The sequence below is a fragment of the Anoplopoma fimbria genome, chromosome 19 (genome assembly GCF_027596085.1).
Source record: "Anoplopoma fimbria isolate UVic2021 breed Golden Eagle Sablefish chromosome 19, Afim_UVic_2022, whole genome shotgun sequence".
In the NCBI taxonomy this organism is placed as follows: Eukaryota; Metazoa; Chordata; class Actinopteri; order Perciformes; family Anoplopomatidae; genus Anoplopoma; species Anoplopoma fimbria.
This window is the reverse complement of record NC_072467.1, coordinates 18971020-18992271: the sequence shown is the minus strand read 5'-3', so window position 1 is coordinate 18992271 and position 21252 is coordinate 18971020. Positions and strand designations below refer to the sequence as shown.

At 40.7% G+C, this 21252-nt stretch overlaps 4 protein-coding genes across 6 annotated transcripts; 3 read left to right on the top strand and 1 right to left on the bottom strand.

Moving 5' to 3' along the window:
* Window positions 1-168: 168 nt before the first annotated feature.
* Window positions 169-18386, bottom strand: pik3c2g (phosphatidylinositol-4-phosphate 3-kinase catalytic subunit type 2 gamma). 2 transcript variants are annotated; one of them, XM_054619954.1, is made up of 35 exons: window positions 18297-18386; window positions 18056-18127; window positions 16281-16342; window positions 15324-15862; window positions 15102-15181; window positions 14538-14695; window positions 13492-13606; window positions 13295-13406; window positions 12848-12918; window positions 12622-12685; window positions 12309-12434; window positions 12102-12132; window positions 11332-11515; window positions 11039-11161; window positions 10619-10747; window positions 10041-10155; window positions 9812-9945; window positions 9336-9524; window positions 7649-7742; window positions 7364-7458; window positions 6903-7083; window positions 6659-6766; window positions 6448-6540; window positions 5805-5934; window positions 5560-5696; window positions 5279-5448; window positions 4963-5119; window positions 4748-4857; window positions 4445-4613; window positions 3358-3476; window positions 3145-3241; window positions 2982-3045; window positions 2756-2835; window positions 2480-2605; window positions 169-1653 (listed from the first exon to the last, which is right to left on the bottom strand). In XM_054619954.1, the coding sequence occupies exons 4-35, from the start codon at window positions 15780-15782 to the stop codon at window positions 1501-1503; spliced, it is 4173 nt and encodes a 1390-aa protein (XP_054475929.1). In that variant the 5' UTR covers window positions 15783-15862; window positions 16281-16342; window positions 18056-18127; window positions 18297-18386; the 3' UTR covers window positions 169-1500. The 2 variants fall into 2 exon arrangements, with proteins under 2 accessions (XP_054475929.1, XP_054475928.1); XM_054619953.1 differs by lacking the exon at window positions 16281-16342.
* Window positions 16773-17686, top strand: LOC129107973 (small integral membrane protein 29-like). The gene is made up of 5 exons (XM_054619590.1): window positions 16773-16784; window positions 17046-17213; window positions 17295-17320; window positions 17418-17520; window positions 17633-17686. The coding sequence occupies exons 1-5, from the start codon at window positions 16773-16775 to the stop codon at window positions 17684-17686; spliced, it is 363 nt and encodes a 120-aa protein (XP_054475565.1).
* On the top strand, window positions 17958-18793 carry LOC129108239 (protein Bouncer-like). 2 transcript variants are annotated; one of them, XM_054619958.1, is made up of 2 exons: window positions 17958-18174; window positions 18288-18793. In XM_054619958.1, the coding sequence occupies exon 2, from the start codon at window positions 18351-18353 to the stop codon at window positions 18783-18785; it is 435 nt and encodes a 144-aa protein (XP_054475933.1). In that variant the 5' UTR covers window positions 17958-18174; window positions 18288-18350; the 3' UTR covers window positions 18786-18793. The 2 variants fall into 2 exon arrangements, with proteins under 2 accessions (XP_054475933.1, XP_054475932.1); XM_054619957.1 differs by having other exon boundaries at window positions 17970-18174; window positions 18302-18793.
* A 352-nt stretch (window positions 18794-19145) lies between these two features.
* Window positions 19146-20326, top strand: LOC129108240 (protein Bouncer-like). The gene is made up of 2 exons (XM_054619959.1): window positions 19146-19235; window positions 19849-20326. The coding sequence occupies exons 1-2, from the start codon at window positions 19228-19230 to the stop codon at window positions 20222-20224; spliced, it is 384 nt and encodes a 127-aa protein (XP_054475934.1). The 5' UTR covers window positions 19146-19227; the 3' UTR covers window positions 20225-20326.
* Window positions 20327-21252: the final 926 nt, after the last annotated feature.

The following is a 21252-nucleotide window of genomic DNA, read 5'->3' as shown; positions in this document are numbered from 1 at the left end:
CAGACTCTCTCTCTCTCTCTCTCACACACACACACACACACACACACGCCTCGGCAACAGATAGAGAATCGTGGCTTATGCGGCAACAGCATCAACAAAAATATATAAATAAATCAAAAGCAACCATTTCCTCAGATATAAATACCAGTTTTATTGTCAGAAAATAGACATGCTTTCTCTCCACTGCGGAGGAAAAAAGACCAGAAGACAATCTAACGAAGGATTACTCTCTGCTGGCATCACTCAAGTAGTGGAGAAATCCCAGGAGTGGGATATTAGATTCTCATCATTGAATTAATAATTGATGCAACTGCAATTATTGTGGCAGAGTTGATCACACATAAGAGGGACCACAAGACACAGTGTTGTTTCTGGATTAATCATCTATTCCAAAACAATAGATGTAATTCTTCTATTAGATCTGAAACTGTAGAGTGATGCAAAGATACATTAATAGTCCATGAGCACTACTATGAAAGAGTAGCAGCCAGCATTTTCTTCCAAGCCTTCCTCCTCGTGAGAGACCCAGCAGGGAATAATATAAATAGCATTCACAGAGGTATACATTATTGAACCGAATCCAGTGCTGGAAGACTACTTCTATCCTCGATCATCACTAAATCCTATGAATGAGGCGGAGGAGAGTTACGGGTCAGCAGGCCTGTCAGGAGCAAGATGGCATTAAGATAACATGAAGACCTGCCTTAGCCTAGAAAGTCTGTGTGTGTGTGTGTGTTCTTTTTATCCCAGAGTATTTGTGTGGGCATGCCTGTTTGCACATGCATGTGCATAACTGTGTCTGAATGCCGCTGATAGATAAGACAAAGGATGGAGTGATGGGGAGAGTGTTAACTCAGCCCTTCAGGTCAGAGAGGCCGAGTTGTCAACCCGCTCACACACACTCCTCTCTCTCCCCCCGCTGCCTCCCGCCTCCAATTCCACTGGTCAAGGACATCCGGTTCCCCCAAAGGGACAAACACATTCAGTCTGAGCAGGTATCAGACAGGCGGCCCCGAACTGCACTGCATCACCTCCTCTTTAATCTGTCACATCGGCAGTCTCGACCGCACACACACTTCCAAGGACTGTTTTTAAAGTTAAAGTACAAAAGGAAGTGCAAGCAAGATAATAAAAAAAGTCATTTCTTTCCTTCATACATCAACATGGTCACATCCAAAAATCGGAATAATTAGCAAAACTCATTTGAATGACATTTTAAAAATAAACACAGGTTAATGATGCTTCACACAGTAAACCGTCTCCTCTCCTGAGTCTTTTAATTAGTCTTGTAACATCATCCAAATACCCATCCAATGCCAGCGTATTCAGCTCTGGAGTGAGGTTAAGTTGCATCTGATGAATAAGTATAAATGAGAGTGCACAGTTCCTCTGCCCAGGTGAATTTGTCTCATTCATTGGCAGAAATCGTTTGATCGATTCTGTCCCTCGGCGTGGTTGCACCCCCTGCTGGCAGCAGACGTACAGTGCAGCTCTCTGAGGTCAGATTGCACAGTTCCCGAGGGGGAACCACTTGTCCTGGCAAAGCAACTCGTCCGCCAGTCTGATATTGGTCGCAGCCACAAAAGTCTTCTTGCTCTTCACCGTCACTTCCAGCACCATCCCATACAGCAGCGGTACATAATTGTACTCCAACTGTGAATAAGAGGCAGATATTCTAGCTATTAAACAATTAAACAGCTCTACATTCAGAATATTTCTTTTTATTTGAAATTTCGGTCAATTTTTTTCCCCCTTTTCATTCCATTTGGCTCCGCAAAGGTTTTAACTGTGCAACATAAAAAGATTGTTAAGAGGCTGTTAAGTATGTGAGAAGCTGCTGGTCAGAGTCTGCAGGGTTCAACACTAAAAGATCAGACTGACACAGCGGGGAGCAGCGCCTCAGGCAGAGCACACATTAAAAACTTCACTCCAACTTTGTGAAATGATCACTTTTCAAACTTTGACTGACAGCACTTCTCAAGAGGGACTGCATATAAAAAGATTGGGGAAAAATACACATTCATAGATTATAATAAAAGAGCATTTATAAATGTCATTAGTGTCTAAGTTATATTAGGCCATCGTAGGAATCCCTTCACTGTTGCTCTCCCTTAGGGGAGGTTGTCCTCCTCTGAATCCGAGGTCTGATGGAAGGTTTGCTGTACAGTTTGTTAATCCCTTTAAGGCAAACTTGTGATGTTTGGGCTTTACAAACACAACTGACTTGACATTGTCAGTATGTACTGTACTGCATAGAAGCTGAGAAAGTATTTATTTTTGTACAGTAAAGTATGTTTTTTTTCCATTTACTAAATACTTAAATTTGGAACTTTCTATATGTGCAAACTAATCTGAAAGTTACATGGACTGGCCCATTACCAAAATACATGAAAGTATTACTTTCTTAAACCATAAATCTGTAAGGATGCTATGACTGTGTTAAATCATGGATAGAGGGCAGGAAGGATGGAGGTTGTACCAGCTCATTGAAGGTGGGGTTGTCATTATTGCGGACCACCTTCGTCTTCTTCTTGTAGAGCTGCTTAGGGTCCGGTCTCAGACGCGTGACCACATAGGCGTCCGGGTTGGCGCCGTTTGCCTGCTTCTGTTGAAAAGAGAAAAAAGGGCCAGAAGGGATGGCCAGCACTTGAGCACACACCATCAAGTATTTATAAGGAAGAACACATCTACTATGTTTGTTTTCTTCTTGTGAAATGCTACAAACAATGCAATGATAAGAGTGAAGGAAACTCACAACGTTCTTTAAGTGTTTTACCAAGACCGAGAGCTTAAAGTCAGAGTAGGAAATGTTGAGCTGGATCTGAGGAAAGGCTCCTGCAATAGATCAGCAAATCACAGCACACACGTCTCATACATCATCGAAATTTCCTCAGGTCATAGCACAGAATCTATCTTCACATTGTACAGTACACATTTCCTTTTGCATGACAGCCACTGATTGTTTTCATGCCAGGAATTACCTTCCGCCACATTTTCTTTGACTTTGTTGGGGCCGTCCAGGAACAAGCTGCACACAAATTCATTCTGCAAATGACAGAGCGAGGCAAGTTTGCATGTTAGAGGCAGACAAAACCAGACATCACTGAGAAAACAAAAAATCAACAAGAGACAAGAGGAACTTACTCCCTTGCACGGCCCTTCAAAAAGTTCTTTCAGGTATTTATTTAGCAGAGACATCTTCCTTCCTGGAGTGGATGACATCTTAAACCACTTGGGAAATCTATTTTGAGACATGCATCAAATTATGTCATTATTGTGGAAGAAAAAAAAGCAGTGTTTCAAAATAAAATAGCCACATGATGTAAGTTGTATGTTGTTTATTTTGTCTTCACTCACGAAGGCAGCTTGGTTTCAATGAAGTGTTTCTGCAGCTGCTTATGGATCAGCTCAAACTGCCCGAATGTCTTCTCACTGTTCAGAAAACCATCATGAATGGTTACTCTGAGGTCATAGATCTGCAAATCAAACACAACTAATTAATTAGCTTTTTGGGTGAATATATGAAGAGAGACAGCTGATAACGCAGGATCCACTTTGAAGCTCCGGGGCAGGTGGAAGCTGCTTTGGTAACTGGTCTGCACGCTTAAAACCTCTTGAAAGAAGGCAGCTCAAAGGAGAGTTTACCCTCAAGGTTCTGTAAAGCGTCCCCTTATTAGAGTTAGTCCATCTGTATGTCTTGAGTTTAGAGAGTTAGATGCACACAAGATTATTAGACCTTACCAGCATGACAAACAAAGGAATATTTTAAAATGTGTGTTTGGGCTTGTGCAAACCTTCACCAACTTTGAAAAGTTAACTCAGGTCTCACGGCGTTTCATTGTCACAACCATGAGCTTTTACAGTGCCTTCTATTATAGAAGTCAATCCTAACAAATCACCGTCTTTACTATAGTTTTATTGTTAAATATTCTCTCTGTTTAATGTTTGATTTCTGAAATGCATTTACTGGAGTTCAAATTAAAAAGAATGTGGAATGTGTAGGCTTACACTGTGCTAACTAAAAAGCGGATATTCCCACGTGCTGATTATAAACTGATCAACTGGGAAGCGCTTCCTTTACGTAAATACCCAAGTGCATGATACTTGTGAATCTGAGTAACTTGGCATATCGCTTGTTGACTTAAGGTGCTCCATCTCAGCCTAAAACAGCTAAACCTGACATCCGGAGGCTTAATCTGATCAATGAGCAGTGAAACGCCAACAAACATCAGTAACAAACTGGGGAGTGAGGGAAAGAGTGTCCAAACACAAATGTGTGTGAACCTGCCGTCAGTTCCAGGTGTTTCATCAGATCCTATTGGCTATGAGGATCGCTCTGTGGTGATTAGGGACTACTTCTCAGTGGCATTTCTTTATGAAAATGGAACCTGAGGCCAACAGTTTCGGTCTGAATAACCGCAGCACAAAGAACATGCAGCCTCACCACATTTTTTCCCCTGACGGTGAATCCCTGGATGACAGCCTCTTGGATGTTGGTGCTGGGAGCGGGGATGCTGTCCCGGGTTCGTCGACTTGTTTTCTTCCCTTGAGCCATGCTGTGTGTCAGGAAGTTGAACTTGACTGTCACACAGTCCATGCTTTCCTTGATCTTCCTGCATCAGGAGGGATACAAACCGTTACTATGAGAATCAGATTAATACAGCTGCAGAAATAAAATACAGGATATTTTGAAGATTTTGTTTGGTAAGAGAGTGGCCGTGTTTTTGTGTGTTGCGCATTAAATTACTTTGTAAAGTAGGATGTGGCCTCCAGGTCTGTGTCATGAGGTCTGAGGTTGTTCTGGACATACTGCAGGTCATTAGAGTCCTTCAGTTCTGGCATTCTTGCATGTAGCATCTGGGAAAGCACATGAATGAAAAAGGTCCTTATGTAATATTATATATTCTCAGATATAGCTAGGAGGCTGTTTCTGTGATTATGTTATTCAGTAAAAGGTCTTACCAGCTCCAACAAGCTGAGTATCAATGCAGAGCGCTTTCTGATAATGTTGTAAGCTTCACAGCAGAGCTCCACAAAGCGATGCAGGCGCTGAGGCTTCTGCCCCCCGCCTGTGATGAAGTGCTGCATCTCAGATGTAAAGATGAATGGAGATCGGTCCCTATCATTGCAAAAAACACCATGGGAAGGTTCTCAGTAATTCACTTTTTTTTTTTTTTTTTTTTTTACTTTATTCTTTTATGAATCTCCTTGCTGCTCAAACTTAAATTCCACTCTTTCCCCTTTCTTTAAAGTAGTGCTTGACTTTTTATGCACTTGCCTTTTAAAGCTTCCAAACTTCTGCGCGTTGCCCATGATCTTGCCAAAGTCGATATGAAACATGTGTCCGCTGTGCTTCAACATGATGTTGTCATTGTGGCGGTCACAGATCCCCAGGATGAAGGTGGCCACGCACCACCCTGCACACGAGTGGATGAAGTTCATCACAGCCTGCACGTTCACAGTAGGAGAGGGTTACACAATGCAACAAACAAAGCTCGTGTTCAAGTATACGGCCCAGCATGAAAGTAAAGTTATCAAAGATTTTCTAGTGGTCCAAACCTTCTCATAGTCATCCTTAGTTTTGTTCCACATGTGGAACCATTTCTCCAGTGTGTCTTCTCGAAGGGTGCCACCCAGACCCCACTCCTGCTGAATCTGCCCCAGGGTCACTGCATCCGGAACTACTTCCACCAGGCCTGACAGCCACACAGAATATATATGGAAATAAAATGAATTCACAGCCCCAAAGTTAGCTCATAAGATAAGGAAAATATGAATGTACATTCACAAACAAGCACACTGACCCTGATCTGTGCTCGTAGAAAGACACCTGTAGGTGATCATTCTCAGGTCCAGTCCCTCCTGTAGCCAAACTCCATCCATCACACGGACTATCTGAAGCACCAGCATGTCCTGGCGAAGGTTATCTCCTGTCTGAACGACACATTTAACCAAGTAATGAAAACAGTCTACTAAAAAAGGTTGCTTTTTGACCCAGAAAGGCAGCCCAAGTCCTGAAGTTAGTCTCTAACTTAATCTCAAACCATGCTCTCTTTATGTCTGTTTCAGTATAGCGTTGGCAGCTGTACTATTATTGCCTAGAAAATATTCTAAACAACAAAGTACTCCTTTAATGCCATTACTGACACTGCTAAATGTTTCCCTATGCTGATCTCTGAAAGCAGGATTAGAGGCTTCACAGGCTGAAAATGTTCTCTTTACTCTTTGGGAACATTTTTGTGAATAAAACGTGCCCATAAACACAGCAGAACAGAAAGCTGTATATGGCAATTTCAGGAGCATTGATTATTATGACTTGGAAAACTTGTACGAGCAAACCCCAAAAACAAAAGTAATAGACATTTAGAAGAGGGTATTAAAGAGGGTATTAAAATGTTCTCGCATGAGGCTCAGTGTGGATCATCAAAGCAACATATTATCACCAACCTTGCAGATGACACTGATGTTTTGGGCCAGAGGGTCAGAGCAGATGAATGAGATCCCAAGAGGAGCAGCATTGGAGTTGTAAAACTTACAGGCCTGCAAGTCACATATCAGAGGAGTAAACTCTCCTACATTGAATACAACGTGTGCTGCGTGTATATTAGATTAAAGTAATAATATAAAATAGTAGTAATGTGTTGCGTAATGCTCTTACATCCACGTCCAATGCCTCTACACGGACTGCAGGATCCAGTGGCAGACAACAGCTGATCCCATTTCTGAAGAAGTCTTCAATCTTACATTTTTCTTTGTTCAAAACATTCTACAGAAAAACACATAAAATGAAAGAGCTAAGATACAATGCATGATTGCACAGTTAGTTATAACAATAGAGGATAACGAGCTATTGAGGGAGTGAGTGAGTATAAATGGGTAGAGGAGATATCTGTTTTACAAACCTTACGTCGAGCCTTTTCAGCGGTGCGGACCTTCTCAGCCACCTCTACGAGCACCGACACCAGGCGGGTTTCATGCTCCAGCTCCTGCCTCAGAGCTCGGCCACAGCAGTGCCGCAGGGCAGCCTGGACCTTACTGAACCAACTCTGGTAGTGGTGGTCGGTTAGGGCGTCCTCCAGCAGCCTGCCAGCATGTCAATAAATAATAAATGACTTAACTTTACTGTAAATACTGCAGTGGAAAAACAGCATTATAACTCACTAAATAACAGAAATACAAATATATCAATGCATGAATTCCTTTTTGCAACATTACTGCTGATTACATCATCACAAATAACTCATTTTATTTGTGATGATGTAATCATGAAAACTGTCATTATGTTATTAACATGTTTCCAGTAGTGTTAGCAGTAAAACTAAAACTACATTCCCTTTGTTTGGTGTCTGACTCTGCTGCTCACCAGAAGAGTTGTTGGGCGATCCGTATGTTCTTCACTGATCTCTCCAACAGCAGCATCACCAGAGGTCCATGCAACTCCCACTCGCTCTTCAGAGCCTGCAGGACAGGATGACTGATCAAACTACCATCACACCACTGAGGGGTCTACAGAATGTTCCACCTATTCTCATAATTAAAATCAAATGGCTTAAAGCAATTAAATATTGGTTTGGGCTGACGAGGAGATGCATGAGAAGTGTGCAAAGCGTTTATTGCATTTTGTCAGTAATAGTAATAGTGTGCTTACCTGGACCAACTGTGGTAGAAACACCTCGAGCTCTCCGTCTGGAATCTGTTCAAAGTACTGAACTGCAGCCCTCCTCACAGTCTGATCATGAAAACTGTTGTATTGAAAACAGATGTATTCAGTCACCTAACAAGATTGTATCATGTTGTGATAACAGATGTTAGTTTGGTTTACTGTTCTCCTTGTATCGACAAGTCTACTGCTTCTACTAAACCACATTCAAAGAATGAATTATTACAAAATAACATCACAGAGAGCATCATACAGTACATAGTGAGGAATTGTAAGCAATTAAGGTAAATTAAAGTACATACTTAAGAGTACTTTTTGATGCTATAGTGATACCGTATATAAACACAAAGATGATTGTTGAATGTGGCCAGCAAAGAGTGCACCTTTTCCGAAAGTGGAACTCCTTTTCAGTGAGTTGGGCAATTATTTTTTTAACAAGGGGTACAATACTGTATGATATATTCAGTGACATATAATATACACAAAAAAAAAAGGAAAAACAGGATTTAACACAGTGATGATAAAAAAACAATGCAAAAAACCCCCAAATAAATATAAAAGGAGGAAAAATGTTTATGGGTTTGTATTTTTAGAATAAAATCAAAATAATTGCAGGGGCAGAGAGAGTTTTATCATTTTAACGGAACAGCAGGTAATTAGATCTTCTCTTTGATATGGTTAAGAAATGGATTCCATACCTTATTTAAAGTCTTTGTGGAGGCCCTTATTGAGTATTTTTTCTATTTTAAGAACCTGCAGTACAGCTTTGATCCAGTGAGTAAAGGTTGGTGGGAGTGCATCTTTAGTATGCTATAGTGAAAGTAGGCGGGGGTCTGGAGGGACCACAAAGATGGCTATGAATGATCACGGGTCAATTGTTTTGTGAGGCATTCTGAGATTGTGTTTTAAAGATGAGACACGAAAATTGTCACAGCTAAGCATCGAACCAGAACATACAGTATGGGCATGAGTAGTGGGAGATTACTTGAAGGGTAATGTTATTGAAGTATTCGACAATAAGACATTTCCTGTTTTGTCTCGTGGCTGCAATGCATTATTCATTATTATTGTTTATTATTAATTATGTGTTATCGATCTTTTATGGAGAGTCTTTCAACCTCTCTTGTTTTAATTCAGTCAGTGAAGGACATAAACAGCCAGAGGGAAACTGTTCTTTTGTGAAAATCAATGAGCGTATTGATCCTACCTGGTCACATTCTGCTGCCTTCGGGACGTACTGTGTCTCAGCTCTGCTTGCTTGTAAAACTAACAATCCCCTTTTGCTATCAGCCTTTTCAGCTCAATTTCTACTTTGTGTTTTTAGATATTAATTAATTCTTTTTTTACAAAGTTTTTAAGCTCATAACCTTTGATTGTTTTTAGCTCTGTGATTAAGAGTGTTTTTTCTTTCTTCGCGTATTTATTGTGTGTGTATTTGTGTTAACAAGGGTGGTAAAATGGAACTGACACACTTGTCCTGCTAGAATGGACAAAAAGCAGGCATGTTATGCAATCATATAATATTTTGCATCACCTCCAAGATGCAGATACACTACTGCAATAACTGGTTGGTTGTTATTGACAACACATTACCATACAGACAGCTGCATGTTATCTCTTGGCTTTGCATAATGAATGTGTCTGTGTGTCTGTATGTGAACCAGGAGGAACCTACCTGTCACTGAGCAGGAGGAGGGCCTCCTCAGGTAGATGGATGATCCAGTTCTCTACAACAGTATAGATTTCTGTCAGGTCTTCAGGACGCCACTCGGGGACCCCACCCAGCAGGAGGTGGAGGAAAGTACTTCTTTTGTCACTATTGTGACGCTTACTCCAGAGGAAAGCTTTCTCGTTTTCTGTTAGACTGGAGAAGCAGAGAACATTTCAGGAAAGAGTAAAAGGTATACAAACAGCAAGGGATGTGTAGTCAGGTATGTTTGGTAGCTTTGTGTGTCTTGCTTTGTGTTGTTGTTCGTTTTGTTTGTTTTATTATGGATACTGCTGCAGAACTAGCTGTCTCTCAGGTTCAAAAAGTGGTGTTTAACGAGGGAAAATAAATCTCCCTTTAGAAATGATAAGATAATGCATGTTCAAAAATATAGAACTTTGAACACAGCACATAAACATACAGAAGCGATTTCTTCTACTCACAAGCAAAGACAGTGCTTCTTTGAGACTTCCAACATTTTCCTCTGCAATGGCTCATAGGGCTCGGTAAATATGACTGAGCCGGGGAGGGCGATGGGCCTCTGATACTTCCACTCAAACTGATCTTGAAACTCAAGCTGGGGAAAGATGGGAGGACAAATGTTTGAGCAGGTAATGGGATGTAGTTTGACTTTTCGGTCAGTAGGAGGCAGAGTTGTCCCGTATTACTGACCTGCAGAATGACCCCGGTGGCTTGTCTGTGGCCGTCCAACAGGGCGGGGGAGGGAGGGACGGGCAGCTCGGCCATCGTGGACAAGCTGAGCAGAATGGTCCCCTTTACCAGAGTCCTAGACACACAGAGCACACACACTGTATGTCACTTATTATATCATATGACTCAACAACTCTTAAGACAGGATAACAAAATGTCATCTTTAGTTTTCAGTCAACATTTAAAAGGCCCTTTAAAGCTTTGCTCTACATAAAAAAGGAAGTTTGATTATAAAATATGGGACCAAATAGTGAAGTCTATCAGTAGATGTTTTGTCATAAGAAAGGAGAGTTGCAGCAGTCAAAGGAATGAATGATCTTTTCAAAAGTGACTGAAATCTTGATGCATTTCTATTTTTTTCAGCCTCAATCAAAAAATATGTTAAAGGGCCGCTTCACCAGTTTCACAAATTATCATTTTTCACTTTATACTGTGGTCACATCGCTAAGCTGCAATCAGCCTTCGCCTGTATTATCATTTAGTAAAATTAGATTTTTTTTAAAATTAAAACCAGCCCAAAAGTGTGCAAAGAATCCTACCGGTCGCTGAAAAGAGGTAGTACAGCCCAGCCTAAAAGCTCGGGGGTCTTGCCTCGCTTGGAGGCCTTGAGGCGAAATGTCAACATGCACTCATATGGCAGCTGATTAACCAGAACAGGAAACACCATCCTAAAATAAAAATAAAACACAGTTGTGAATATTTCTTGAATAAATCTATCTATCTATGTTAAATATTTATCTATCATTCCTCACATGTATCAAAGAGAACTGATCTATTTCTCATACACACACTTATGATCGTATCAGTACAAAAATAACAATGAAATGTCTTAAAGATGACTCTGCTGAATCTAGTTTCACTTCTTCAACAATTACAATGCAGTTATTCTGTGAATAGGAAAGAGGAAGTTGAATGTGATATAGTTTACAGTTAGAGACTCTACAAGATCTTGCCCTTACACACGGTTACACTGGATCTTGTTTCCCAATGCCAAGGCAGTGCTGATATTTTCAGAAATGCCCGTGTCACAGATCTTCGTCTGTCTGTACGTCAACTCACAGGAAACAGAGAAGCATTCATAACTAAAAACAATGGAGAGGAAAGAGAAAGCAATAAAACATCTTGTTCTTATCAGGGTTGTGGTCAAGATTTTTATCTGTGTGCACATACTTGTGTATCAGTACGTGTGTGTGTGTGTGTGTGTGTGTGTGTGTATGTGTGTGTTTGTGTGTGACTATAAATGCAAACATACTTGGCCGTCCAGGTGGGTTGCAGTTGGTAGAGAGCAGAAATATTGAATTGGAGGATTTCAGTGTTGGCCTCAATGTCAAATATTTGCAGGTTGCTGGTTAACTCCTGACCTCTGAAGTCTGACTGGAAGTTGTCAAAAAAGATCTGAAGCACTTTAAGCAGCGCCCTGTGGAGCATGATCATAGCTGGAATACAGAGAATAAACATCAGATCACAATGTTCATATACCAAACCAGTTACACTTTACTTTAAGTTCACCTATTCAGCATTTTTAAGCAGCAAAAAAACATTTATAAAACCATATAATGTAGTTTAAGCAGATGACAGCACATTTTCGTGTATTTTAATGAACAGTATTTGTCAAAAAATTTCAACTTTTCCTGTGTTGTGCTATATTGTCATTCATAATCTATTTAAACAACAGATTCTGCATATAGGTTATCTGCTTACATCCACAATGTAATGTGTTATAAACCATTTATTATTATTTATACCAGGTTACATTTTTGAAGGCACTATATAGTGGATATTTCATACTAAAAATGTTGAATACAATTGGTAACCCAGTTTAGTTTTTAAATAAAAAAGTACTACAAATAATACACACACACACACACACACACACACACACACACACACACACACACACACACACACACACACACACACACACACACACACACACACACACACACACACACACACACACACACACACACACACACACACACACACAGTATAGTATAGTATAGTATAGTAACAGCTGCTCACCTGTTTCACACTCAGAAATCTCATCATGACACTGTAAAAAAATGATGAGGAAACACAGCTTTGTTTTAAATTGTTCTAAAAGTAATGTCAAGAAAATAGCTTAAAGCAGAATTCAAAATATCATCACACAAGAAAAAAAGCAAAACGTTGCACTTTATGATCATACTGAAAGTAGAAAAATGTCAACAATTGTATGTGACATCCTACCAGAGGTACGGGATTGATTCTGTTGAGCCTGCCAATGGCGTTCTCCAGCTCCTGACACGAGAGCCCACACAGAAGATTGCTGATTGTGCGAACACGGGACACGAGCACATTAACGTTCATCCCGGACTGCAGACACGACGAGATCACAAAAGTCAGCTTTGGATACATCACTCCTACTGATACATCTGAGTTATCTTGAGGTGGTGAACCCCACAGAATACAGTTAAAACTAATGCAAAAAACACAATCAAATACAGTTGGATATGTGCGAGACAGAAATAACTGTCCAACTGGTTATCCTCTCTGTACTGACCTTACTTCTCAATAGCTCTGTCACCTCTCTGTTGTAGCTACTGAGCACATCCAGCAGGCTCAACCTGAGAGAGGACGACATGGTTAAACACACACAGATGCAAAAGAGGTAGGGGACCATAAAGCAAAGCTACCTGACCCTATGTTGCCTACAAACAGACGCTGGTTGACACATGACCCACTGAACAGTTTTCCCTTTCACAAAACTCATGTGGGAGGCATCTTACTTGCAGATGTTGAAGACACTAACAGGACCCATGAGATGGTACAGGTGGCACGGTGTTCTGTCGTCCTCCGCCTCGGTAATAAAAAAAAAAACAGATTGAAATTGCTGTGTTGGATTGTAGTGTTTTTGAATTCTTATAAAGCATGTACACTCCTTAAGTGGCAGCGAACATTTTATTTTTATGACTTATCTATGGTAACATCACCTTCACCTTTGTTCTATTTCAATCCTGCTGCTAAATGTCACCAGCAGTGACGTGATGTGTATACAGAACAAAGTCAAGAACTGAGGGTGGAGGTTTTTACTGCTACAATAGCCCTGATGATAACTGTAAGGCACAGGTGTGTGGGAGAGCAGCATTTTTCAAGACTGAAGATAGGCCACACCTTCTTGGTAACTAATCTACACAGTAAGCTGGGACAGAGAGACGGAGTTTGAACTGACTTACATCCCTGCACAGTCGATGTTTGATGTTGTTCAGGTGGAGCAGTCGGAGGGGGACGACTAGTTTAAACTTGTAGTAGATCTGAATGGTCTCGTGCATACCCAGCAGTTCTTCACTAAGGAGAGATGTGGAAACACACCATGTTTGAACAGAACATCATAGCTCATAGATAAACAATCATTTCTGGATGAGTGACTTACTTATGGAGATACTCATCAGAGTTGCACAGTTTTAAATAATAATGCCAATTTGGGTTGCGGGTGATGTCCAGCAGCTGGAAGATTTCATCAATCAGACTCTTCACTGTCCTGTTCACTGCACAAAAGATCAGAGTTCAGAGTCCACATACTTCTGCAGTGACTGTAGAGGTGCTAACAACAATGCAGTGGTGCTTTTCTGCTACTTTTCACTTGTTTTACTTCATTACTACTATTCATCTGAAACTGTAGTGGCTTTGATTTTAGTGCAAACCATATAATCAACTTAAAAAAAATATGATGCTTTATTGTAGATTAGAGGCCCTGCACATCCTCACAGATGATTTCAGTTTTGTGGCTGCTTAGACTGGCTCAGGTTGGATTTGTGCAAAGCTCTGACAGGATTTACACAAGGCCACAAATTACTAATAAGAATGATAAAACTGTCAAGTCAAGTCAACATCAAAATTGTCCAGCAAAACAATACTTACAGGAAAAGCCCCTGAAGTCCCCTTTCTTAAACTATTATGGTTTGTAAGATTTAAATAAAATACTTGTGGAGCTCTGGAATTTATTGGCATTTTCCCAAATAGGTAGTTTTACTTTTGATACACATTTTGCCAGATATAATGTACACGTTTTTACATTGTGGTATTGATATTTTCACTTAAGTAAAGGATCTGAGTACTTCGTTCACTACTGCAAACATGGATGTAAAAACAAAATGAACAATAGTATAACTACATTTACGCTGCACCTTATAAATACCAGCCACACAGCAACGCTGGTATTGTTTTCATCTTGAAAATGTAGAAGGAACTTCCACAGAATTGGTTTTGAGAACTTTTCCAAGTGTTTAAATGTTTGTCTGTGTACAGATTTTGTCACCATGACAGTGTCAGTCATGAAATAGATGCAGTCATGAAACTTTACAGGTGTGTAGGTTTGATCTAAATGAAGGTTGAGTTCAGAGATTAGTGTTATCTGGGCAAGGGCACAACTATTTTAAGTGTTGTAGATGCCTGTGGTAATGTGTTGGTTGATCTTACCTGTGGTGGGGAAGGGGAGCTGGTGATCGCCCCAATCTGTGGCCACACTGACAGTAACCTCCACCTGCTGCAGTAGAGCCGGGTGGATCCGTAACAAACGACTCCACACCACACCTGTGTTATGAATGCTGTCTGCGTGCCTGTACTGTGACATGAGCCTGCCACAGACGGTCAATAGAATAACAGGTTGGCAAAGCGAAAATGGAAGTATGATGACAAATATGTTCTGTACATAAACTTCATATGAACATGATTCATTTCAGGTCACCAGAGTTACAAAATAATGGTAATCATTTTAGAAAACATCTTCATGCAAAGATTGCTTTTAAGCAAAACAACTACATATGATCCAGCAGTAAAAAAAATACTCAAAATGATTACTATAAAAGCAGTATATACCACATTTAAATTTGTGTTACGGCTTTTGTTATATACGAGACTAAAATAACATTTTTCAAGTTCATCTCACAGTATCTTATATTTATCTCATTTACAAGTCAAAAAGATATCTTGAAAAAGAACTACTATAAATATGTTGGAACCAATTTTCATGCACTCTCTCACTTGGAAGTTGCAGCACAAAAAGCAGTCAGCCTCTTGGTGCTGCCTTGTGGAGTGTCCCATAGTAGGATGGTCCACGGGTCCTGATGTGAAAAACAGAAAACAGATTGCACTCTTTAAGCCTTTTTTTTTTCTGATTTTGCCAATGTTCTTTCAGGTAATTTGATTCAATCACAAAGGAGCTTTTTTGTCTTTGCAGAGGGAGAAACTACTGGAGATACTCACATGATGTTCTATCTCTGTACAGGAACGAGTCAGTTTGTGAGCGGACTCAGTGAAGTCAAAGGATAGCTGCTTCTTGCAGTTGCCGAGGGGTATTTGTGTCCTGGGGGGAACAGGAGGGGGTGCATGGCCTTGTGTGCTGGGGTAACATGCACTAGGAAGCCTGGTTCTGAGTGGAGGGGGGTGGATTGGTGGAGGTCCATTTGTGCTTTGCTGGTCTAAAGTCCCCGGATATACTCCTCCAGGATTCCACAGAGGGCCGGGGGGGTTGGGTTGGTATTCATTTGAGGGTATGGTCCCAGTCAAGGGCTCATTGAAATAGATTTCATTAATAACAGGGAAGAATCCAATGCGATCGTGAATGTGCATAGCAGACAGATCTTGAGTAAGAGGCATGGGGAGGTCAGAGACGCTCAAATCTTGTCTCTGAATTGTTCCATTTCTCCTTTGATTGGGATCCATCACATTTTAGGGAGTCCAACAAATCCTGCTGTCTCACACTTTCAGCACGTCCTCACTTCATAACACGGCAGAATGCAGAACTGTGTGGTATTAAAAACATGATGAAAACCAGAGTTAGGAATTGATTACATTGGTGTATGAGACTTATTGCAGGCAGGACAAGTGAGCTGTTTTACGACTGGAGTCTAACTGAACCTGCAGGTTAACGTTGGTCTAATTATTAACAAGCTTTCAAATCTTAACAGGAAATCTACCAGTGCGCGCCACTATATCTATGGGAAACATGACAGAAGCCCTCATAACACCATTATCAATACATGATATTTAAATGCTCATCTTTCAAACATTATTATTCAATAATGAAATAGACTTTTCACATTACCATGGATCTCACATTTACTAAAAGTACATTCACAGCTGACAACTTTAGATCAGCTCCAAATAACACATCTTTAATTATTTCAAAGTATTCTGAGTTCATTTTTGTAGTGAACTTACCATCAAAGCTCTGTGACTGTGTCCTTGTAAACCCATCTTCTGTTGAACAGGTGTATGACCGACTGAAGCCATGCACAGCTAGTTAGACCTGTTCCAAGTCCTGGAAAGCTTCCTATCTGTGTTTCCTCACCCCTCCCACTGTCCCTCCCCTTCCCTCCCCTGCAGCACACAACAACTTTCCCTCTGCTGGAGAACATTACACTACATGTGTGGATCATTCTGGTGTAAAGATAAATTAGTTTGTACTTTTGTTACATTTGCAAAACAATCCAGATACATTTTAAAGTTTCTTAAACTCTCATTAAAGCAATAACCACAACATATCAACTGTAATTAATACATCTACCCAGTTCAACTAAACCGAAACAGAACTACATCACATCCACTCCTCATGCAGGAATGTCATTGAGCAGGTTGAGGTAACCATTGTTTTTTTTATGTGAAGTTAAATGAAAGCAGCAAGAAAGAAATGTGTGTTTGCGTACTCTACAGATGATACATACGGTAAGATAGTTGTTTTTTTTAACTGAAGAAAGGTTTGGATGCAATAGAAGGAATCATTGTGCTATCATCAATTTCCTAGTCAGGTCATTTGAAACACTAAATCCTGTATACTGATTCTTGGATTATAAACCTCTAAGTAAAGTGTGCCGTTTGACTATAGCAACCAAGTCTTCCTGTTGTTGAGAAAGCCCAGCATGGCCTTTCAGTTGGGACCGAGAACAACGACACTCCACTGAATGTGTCACAGAGGTGTGAGCTGAGGTGCGTGGAGCAGTGGGTGTAGAAGGAAGGCGATCAATTCGACAGAAAATGCATTTCAACCACACAACTCCCCACATTTCACCCTCAAAACCCAAAGCTGGATTTCCTGGTTACTATGCACTCATCCCCCTTGTCCTAATCACACTGATTGGATGTGTAATAGCAATGGTAAGAATAGTTTTCTATATTACATTTCACATGATTGTGATATAGATTTATGTTTTAAGTGTTTGTTGTGCTTCTCTTCAGGTTGTTTATATCAGAAGGAAGTCAAGGTAAGTTGTTTTCTGTGGTTTAAGCATCACTTTTAGAGAAATGTGGTATCTTTTGTGTTCTGTAACAGTTTGGTTTCTTTTGTGTGCTTTGCTTTAGATTAGATGAGTTGCGGCATAGGCTGATTCCTCTGTACAGCTACGACCCCACAGAGGAAGAGGACCAGTGGGAGGACGCCGGCAGGGAGGAGGAGGAGCTGGCTGTGAGCAAACCATTAAAACTTTACGTACCATGTACAATACACCTCAATGTTCTATCATACATGGGTCGTAATGACCATTTCAACTTATCAATAATTTGTTTTCTATTTACAGGAACCTTTGTATAAGGAGGGAAAGCTCTCCTTTTCATCTCACTATGGGTTATGAAAAGAAAATCAAGAAAGAAAAAAGAACATGGCCAGTTAGAGGACGATTTTTCCCTTCATATTTGTATTGCTGATACTCTACAAATAAAACTAATATATGGTAGACATTCCTCCGCTACAGCACCAGATCAAATCATTTAATTTAAATGTCCTCCCTCATAAAATGCATGCAGCAGATGGCGCTGTAATCTTTTCTTTTGCCTCAGTTGAGATTTTCTTTTAAAAGACTGTACAAAGTGTTTTGAAGGATGAAGCATGGTGTTGTTTTTGAGCAATAAACTGAAAGCTAAAATCAAAATCAAAAGCTTGTTTTGTGTGAGAATTCCTTAAATGATTAATGGATTCAGTTTAAAGAGCTTCAAAGACACACCTGTTTCTGCTTAGTCATCAGCGGGTTTGCTTGTGTTTGGAGGTTCTTTGAGTTGACACATCTTCACACATTCTGATGGTTTTCACACATAAAACGATGGGATCACAAAGAGAGAACAGGTGAACATTACAACTAAACAAACTGTTGAAACCGATAAAACCTCTTATTGATGACTGTCTTATTATATGAAAGTATGTTTTCAGTCTGTATCCTCCCTTTTTAACTCTGTGAGTATATTCACATTAGTCTGGACATCCATCTGTTGGGACCACGCTGGCTCCTGACCTCCATCCTGATGACCACGGCTCTGGTTCTCCCCGCTCTGAGCCTGGACAGCCTGCTCTGCTTCTACTGTCCTCTGCAGCACAAAGGCAACTCCTGCCCCAACATCACCAGCCAGTGTCTGCCTGATCAGCGCTGTTCCAGCTCCAGAGGCCACTACGGCTCCCTCCACATCCTGTCTGCTCAGGGATGCGTGGACACCAAACTCTGTGGCTCCCATGAAATCACCTCCTATCGGGGGGTCAAATACAACGTCAGCCACACCTGCTGCTGCAAAGACGAATGTAACGGTCGGCCGAAGTCTGACGCCAATCTGAAGAAGCTACTGGGGATGATGGCAGTAAAAACAAATCATCGTAACATCGCTAATGTTCTTAGAGAGGAGCTTTGGGATTCATGTGCCAATTACACATCAGGGAGCTCCACATTACCTGACTCTGCATCATAGGAGTGCTTGTAGGAGGCTGGGGAGAGGCCTGTTAGCCATAGGCACTTACCCCAGTCTCTGAAAGGTCACTGACATTTGGTCCAATGTTTGTGAAGTATCTTTGCAGAATTAATGTGTATATGAGAAAATATTACACCCTGGTGCATGTTTTGTGTGATTACATTTCCTGCTCCAGAGAGAGAAAGGTGGACTTGTCAGCCACCCTCCTGGTATAATATAGTTAATAATCCCATTATCCCTGTGGTTACTGATGAATCCTTCAAAATAAAAGCACCATGATTAAGTCTCCCACTTGGTGTAGTTCCTTGGTGTTAATTTTACCAGCAGGTGTGCTGGGAGGTGCGGCCTAGGCCGGGAGATCTGGAGTCAGTGGTGAGATCAGAGTTCATCAGGAGAAGCTTTGAAAAGTTTTACCTGTTTTTACTGGAATAAATTTTTTAAAATGTGCAGGTGAGTCTTCATAATAATTCAATTTTTTTTTATTTTTTTAAAGTTGCACACTTAAATTGTGTTGCCATCTCTTTCTGCCTTTACTGCCTTGATCATTTTGAATGTGCCAATCAGGAAAGATCAGTGACACCTGTGGAGAAGAATGAAGGTTAAGAAAGTTGAACTTGCTGGAATTCTTTTGGCTTTAGTGATTGTCTTGAAATAGGAAAAACAAGAGACCGAAGGATGACTTTTTATAACACTGATTTTACATGTCAGAGTCAATAAATTAGCCACATTGAGTTCTACAGAGCCGATTCAATCTGTTATATTATGTAATTTTTGACTCTGGGCGAGCTTTGTTAAGTCAAATGACTTGATCATGACAATCAGGCCACAACTGTTTAACTGAAAATCTGCAAACTGGAGAAGCGGAAAAAGATAAATTATTGTAGGCATTTACATGGCAGACAGGGGTGCGGGACTCAGTGTTTTTTAGATTCCTCTTTCCATGGAAGTGAATAACTTAACTTCTGTTGTTTTCTTTGATTTAGATGATTTTGTTTAGTTTTTCTTGTCACAATATTGGGTCATTAGGTCAGTGAAATACCAAATGCCTCTCTTCAACTTGCAGGCCGAACACATTGCAGCTGTTGTGGTTCTACCTCCTCCTCCCCTCGTTGCTGTGTGTCAACCTGCGATGCTACTACAGCCCCATCCTGGAGAAGAAGCACACATTTCAGCTCATTGTGACGGAGTGCCCTCCCAATGAGCAGTGCTTCAAGGCAGAAGGCCGCTATGGCAACCACAGTGCACTGTCGGCCAGGGGCTGCATGGCGAAGAAGGACTGCAGCCAGGTGCACGGCCTCAGCATCAGAGGAACCGTCTACACCATGAGCTACAGCTGCTGTGATTCTCCGTACTGTAACTCCTGCCTGGGCATCAAAGCCAAGCCCTTCTACGTCACTGTAACACTCCTGATTGTAGCTGTGATGACCAGCAGCTTGTGACTAGAGACACCTGAAGCGCTATATATATATATATATTTTTTTTTTAAGGGTTCATGTCAAGGGGGGGAAGCTGTTTGAAGTCTCTGCATCGAGTAATGCAAAGAGCCATGTGGTGAGAGCCCAGTCTGAAGACACTGAGGTGATCACTAACCAGAGATTTCAGCATATGCTTTTACATTTTCTTAGTGACAAATCTGTTTTTATAAAGTTTTAATGTCTTAATAAAGATTTGAATAAAAAAACTTTATGCTTTTGTTTTTTGGGATGTTTTGAGGGACTTTTTTTTCCCTCACATCATCAAACACGCCAGACAGTGCTGGCGATATATTTTTGCTATTTTAAACAAATGATTGCCATGAATAATTTATGTCATATACATTGAATGTGTTGTATCTCTGTTATGCTGTTCATTCTGTACACATGACATCTATTGCATTCTGTCCATCCTGGGAGAAGGATCCCTCCTCTGTCGCTCTCCCAGAGGTTTCTTCCTTTTTTCTCCCTGTTAAAGGTTTTTTTTAGGGGAGTTTTTCCTGTGCTGATGTGAGGATGTCGCATGTGCACAGATTGTAAAGCCCTCTGAGGCAAATTGTAATTTGTGATTCTGGGCTATACAAAATAAACTGAATTGAATTGAATACCCTGATCAGTTACTCCTCTGTGCTATAGAGCTCCATTGTTGTCCAAAAACTATTAAAAGCACCAATGAGCCACACTTTTCTACAGAGTGCCATGTTCATTTGTCACAATGAACATGGGAACTGTAGTTTTATTTTGAGTTGATCCACATACACCTTCCTGCCGGTGTAAAAACTGTCTAAAGCACTAAATGTGTTTTTATTTTCAGATGAAAATAGTCCCCACGAATGCAGTGAAATGATTCAAATCTTTAGTAGAATCTAATTGTAATTGGCTTGGAGCTGAGTGCCACAGACAGGGAAGGGATGTCGGAAAGTATTGGACGGATCAACATGTTGACATTTGTTAACAATGTGAAAAGTATAACAAAAAGCCAGGCTTATCCTTTA